The following is a 5751-nucleotide window of genomic DNA, read 5'->3' as shown; positions in this document are numbered from 1 at the left end:
TTTAGAAAAGTCTCGAAAGGTTGAATATAAATAATAGCGAGCACCGATTATAGTAATTGGTTGGCGTGCGTATTTGAATCGATCAAGCGGCCCCAAACACATCAATTTATCTCGTATCATTTGGACAATTTTCGTTTCTGGTAAAAAATGTTTTGGTGAGATATTCTTAAGACTAAAAGCTTTCAAAAAAAGCCAAAAAATCGATTTTTTAATCCCAAAAATAGAAAGACCTCTTTAAAGATAACTTTTTTGATTGGTTATCCTTTTTTCTATCCTTATTTGTGGTGAATTTATTGCCTGGGTATCACTCAAACCGCCTCTGATTAATGCCTCCTTTAAAGCATTCTCCCCTCTGTATGTTACATTGAGTTTTTTAAAATTTCGCAATTTCGAGGGATACTATCACGTTATCTTGCCGTTTCCTCTTCTTCCTTTTTCAATGGTTTTGACGCTGTTGCCTTTTCAAATAATGTATTAGGATACTTCGTAAAATCTCACTTTCACCAGTTATTCCTTCATTTGTTCGTTTCTCTTAAATCATGCTAGTGTCCTATTCTTTCTATGCCTTCTGCCTTCTTTCAGAATTCTCTGTTTCTTTGTCAACTTGCATCATGTTTATGATTGAATCATCTTTGTTTTCATTAATTCTCTCCTGTTCCCTAAGTCGCTTCACGATGTCGCCTTAATTGTCTGGAATTATACAATGGGCTGTCTCTTCAGATCTACTAGTTCATACGCGTTCCTTCTCACGACATTTCTTATTTAGAACGGTCCATTATATACCAAGTGTATTTTCTTTGTTATCCATCGACTTGCGTCTGATTTGCGATGTAGCTTACACCATACTCTATCTCCGATTTGATACTGTGGTACCATGGTTGTTATAAATTTACATCGAAAAGTTTGCAGACTAACTAACACATTTTGTCATAATTTTTTCCAACCAGAAACCATTCAATAATTGTTATAAATTTACATCGAGGAGTTTCTATAACAGATTTGCGAAGATCGAAGTCAGGAAATACGTGAATCTGGAAATTCCGTGTTTTCTACGAAGTCTTACAAAGTCTCAAGTAACAAAGATTCTATATCGCAATTATTTTCTTCTATAAGAGACTAATTTTATCTAAAAAATAAGTAAAAAGGAGCTCGAAGAAATAGGCGCTGTTCAGAGTGCACAAATTGTTCAAAGAAATCTTTCAATATAAAAGTTAAATTTATTGAAGAGACGACAGAACAAAAAAAAACGTATAATAGGTTGTATATAATTTATTATTGTTAAACGATAATAAATTTTGTATGTTTCGGTTAATCTTCTAATCTTCTTCAGCGATAGTAATGCAACGTTACATACTTAAACAGCCTAACGTATACAAAAAAAAAATGGAAAGATATGAAATTCATTTATTGCAGTCTCTAAGAAAACCAAATTAACTTCTCTATCGAGAATACATTTTCCCATGCCAGTTACAAGACTGGATGGAACTTATAATTTTCGATGCCTTTAATAATAAAATAAAATAAATATTTTTTTTATGTGGGAAAATGTACAAAAACTCACCCATCAATGGAAACTGTAAGCACATAAAGTAAACTGCTGGTCTAAAGTATTGATAGCAAGGAATGTTCACAATTAAAAAATTGTTAAGTCAAATTATAAAATAATAAATAGATGAGAAATAAAATGTATAATACGGAAAGACCATCAACAAGCAGTGAAATGAACAGAAATCGTAAAAGCTCGTTGATCATTTAAAAGTCAAATTTGATGTCAATAATAAAAACAAACTAAGAGTTAAAATAATTAAAGTAATATACTTGGTTTAGTAGTTCTGTGTCTGTTTTCAAATTAATGCTATTATTTTGTTGCGCACTCTGAACAGCGCCTATTTCCTCGAATCCCTTTTTATTTATTTTTTAATTACTTTTAAGTTAGGAAAACGTGATATTCAAATTTTATATAATTTTATCATTTTAAATTCTTGAATAACGATTAATTGTTAACATTCTGTTTAACATATATAACATTGTCCTTGTGTAATTGTCTAATTTTTTTTTAAACGTAAATTTAAAACACGATATTAATATATATATATATATATATTATGATGTTCATTTATGATAATATATTATCGTAATCTAAAATGGAATTGGATGAGAAAAAAGTGCTATTACGGCTTCGTATCGATATATCTATTAATTAAAAATCTGTATTTTATGTATATTACAGACTTTTAGTACTGGTGATATATATTAGAACACGGCCTACATTGCATGTGTATATAATACAACTAAATATGTATATAATGCAACTAAATTTCTAAAGTCCGATTCTACAAATATAAGATTAACTTCAATTATGTTTATTTTTTTTTTAATTCTAAAATTGGAAAATTTTCCAAAATAAATCTTACATTGTGGAAACCGACCCTAATACATGTCCCTGTTAAGATGGTAATGTAGGAAACAGAATAAAAATATCGATAATTAATCGATCGAATTTCCTGCATGATCATATTAACTTCAGAGGGCGTAAGCAGCTTATACATTGGAAATGAAAACCTGTAATATCGACCTTGATCAACTTCGGCCTTCGCTCCAGCATCCTCTTAAGCGTTTCACATCACGCGAGTGCGCGTGCGCTGTGACCGACCCGAATTTGATTGCCGTTTTAGCGGTTGGAATTTGTGTACGTACGACATGCGGGTTTGATTATATTTTTTGACTTCATCAACGAGGTGACAATTAAGTTTGTTTTTTGGAAATTTCTTTTAGAAACGTTTGAAATTGTTCCAAAAGCTTCCAATCCATATGTTGCATTTACACCGAATCTGCGAAAACTGTTTTTCGGATGCATCTCGAACAAATTGAATTCAATTAAATCCAGAAAAAAGTATTCGCTATTTAAAATACGCATTCGGATAGAAAAAAATTTCAATCCATTTTAATCCATTCTCATTTGTTGGGTTTCCCACAAATCGAAAAAAATATATTTTTTTCTAGCAAACGTAATAAAAATGTTAATATATTATATTAAATTTTAATATATTATATTAAAAATTTTATATTTATATACGGTGCTAATAATTTATTTAGTTTCATCGATCAACATATCTTCTAGCTCCTTCCAGTCCTTTCCGTGCGTGAGATGGCATGACATAGCGTGAGAATGTGATTTTACGAGTGTTAATCGCGGCGCTCGAGTTGGTTCTTCTTTTCGATTTTCTTTTCTTTCCCTCTCTCTGATGTCATGGCGTTCTGTGTGCGAACTTCGTGTAAGTTTCTGCGATAGATAATAGGTTAAGAATCACCTTCACTGCGACATCGATTACTGCTCATGTCATTCGGTAATTGTTAGCGTCAGATAAATATTCATAGTAGTGTATATTTTCTTAGTTTCCGTATTCTATCTAGTAACGCGATACCGAGGGAAAAATAGGTTAGTTAAAAGCTTTGCGGATAGCGCCGAAAAGAAACTGTGTAGGTTATTAAACAAGGTTGATCTGTAGGTGACCGCCATCTGTCGCAATTGTTCTGTCGGATGAGAGATCTTGCGCAAAATGGCATGTCAGAAGAAGTGCTTAAATTTTTATGGCTGCAGCACTTACAACAAGTGCAGGCTATATTAACAGCTAGCAAGCACGAACTCGAAGAGCTATCGCAACTAGCAAACCGAATAACAGACGTGCTATCCACTGGCATTAATGCTGTCGCAGCAATTACACCGACAAAAGTAGCAATTCAGCAGATTCGCAAATAACCGCGCTTCTAGATCGAATGGAGAGATGGAAACTCATTTATCGCATGACAAGTCACGGGCCTCACAGAATTCTCGTCGCAGAAACCGTTCAAGGTCACAATCGGAGAGCAAGCCGTCTTATCATCGACGTTTTGACGGAAAAGCTACCACGTGTATGCAACCCTGCAGCTGGAAGCCAGCGAAACAGGAAAACTAGAGGCTGAACTATCCCCGACGGTAGATAGTTTGGCTGTGGTAGCTCGTCGTCTTATAGAGATCGTGTCACTGGCATCCAATTTTTGATGGACACTGGAGCGGATGTCTCGACCATTCCTATCTCAAGACACGATCGTACTCACATTGGCAAACATTGTTACCCTACTGCTGCAAATAGAACGATTATCCCTATGTACAGACAAAAATTACTCCAGTTTGATTTGAGATTCCATCGTGTTTTTCCTTTTATAATCGTCGAAGTGGACACCTTCATTATCGACTCAGATTTTCTAGCACGTTTCAACTTGCTGCCTGACATACAACATAAGCGTTTAATCAACGGTAATACGTTTCTTAAAGTCTCTGCTCAGCTCGTCAAAACTATTTCTCGGTTAACAGCGTTTGCCGATGACTGCCCATACAAAGAGATTCTAAGCAAGTTTCCTGAAATAACTAGAACGTCGATCACGCACAAACAAATCGCACACGGAGTGGAACATGTAATCGAAACAACGGGTCCTCCTGTGTCAAATAAAGCCAGACGATTCTGTCCAGAAAAACTCATAGCAACTAAACAAGAGTTTGAGTACATGATGCAACAAGACTTATGCAGACCTTTCAAGAGCCCTTGGGCTAGTCCTCTACATCTTGTGCAGAAGAAGAATAGCGATTGGCGTCCATGTGGAGATTACCGCAAATGAGGTAACCGTGCCAGATCGTTACTCAATTCCGTTCTTGCAAGACAGCATACATTTCCTGTATGACAAAACCGTGTTCTCTACGATAGATCTAGTGCATACATACCAACAAATTCCAGTTCGTGAATCGGATATTCCGAAAACCGCAATTATTATACCGTTCGGACTTTTCAAATTTCCTTATATGACATTCGGACTTCGTAACGCAGCACAAACTTTTCAAAGATTTATGAACCGAGTAACTATAGGACTTGACTTCTGTTTTACTTATATCGATGACATTTTAATCGCAGGACGAAACACAGCATAAAGAACATTTAAAAATACTGTTCAACAAACTTTAACAGTATAGCATAGCAATCAATCCGAATGTGTGTTTGGACAGAAAAGTGTCAGCTTCCTGGGACATACAATCAGCGCTGAAGGCATTAAACCTTTACCTGAAAAAGTCCAAGCTATCGTTGAATTTCAGGAACCAGCTACAGTCAAAGGACTTCGATGTTTCTTAGGAATGTTCAATTTTTATAACCGTTTTCTCAAAGATCTCGCAAGCATGCAAGCACATTGCTAAATGCAATCTCGGAACTTAAATGCAACAACAATGCGAAAGTAGAATGAACTCCTGAGCTCAAACAATCCTTTCAACGAGTTAAGGAATATCTCGCTCAAGTCACCTCGCTCGCATTTCCAGACAACAAGGCAACACTCTTGTTGCAAACAGACGCCTCAGACAAAGCAATTGGTGCGGTATTGCAACAGTACAGCAACGGATTTTTACAGCCACTCAGTTTCTTTTCAAGGAAGCTCACGCCTACGCAAACAAAGTAGCGCATATGATAGAGAATTATTATCTATCTATGCGGCTCTCAAACATTTTCGATATATGTTAGAGGGACGAAACTTTCACGTTATCACAGATCATAAACCCCCTCGTGTCACGGATCATAAATGCATTCAAGAGGAAATCAGATCAAATATCACCAAGACAAACCCGTCAACTACTCTTCATTTCGGAGTTCACAATCAATGTACGTCACGTTTCAGGCGCTGAAAATATTGTAACAGATGCATTATCTCGCGTCGACACTATCGTGATGC

At 35.6% G+C, this 5751-nt stretch overlaps 1 protein-coding gene across 1 annotated transcript; it reads left to right on the top strand.

The window, feature by feature from the left end:
• The first annotated feature begins 4041 nt into the window (after positions 1-4041).
• Positions 4042-4656, top strand: LOC105149386 (uncharacterized). Its single transcript, XM_011061764.1, has one exon. It carries the CDS (start codon positions 4042-4044, stop codon positions 4654-4656), a length of 615 nt encoding a protein of 204 aa, XP_011060066.1.
• The last annotated feature ends 1095 nt before the right edge of the window (positions 4657-5751 follow it).

Source organism: Acromyrmex echinatior, unplaced genomic scaffold (assembly GCF_024713525.1).
Source record: "Acromyrmex echinatior isolate Ae372 unplaced genomic scaffold, ASM2471352v2 Scaffold30, whole genome shotgun sequence".
In the NCBI taxonomy this organism is placed as follows: Eukaryota; Metazoa; Arthropoda; class Insecta; order Hymenoptera; family Formicidae; genus Acromyrmex; species Acromyrmex echinatior.
The sequence above is the reverse complement of the archived record's forward strand: the minus strand, read 5'-3'. Positions and strand labels throughout refer to the sequence as shown.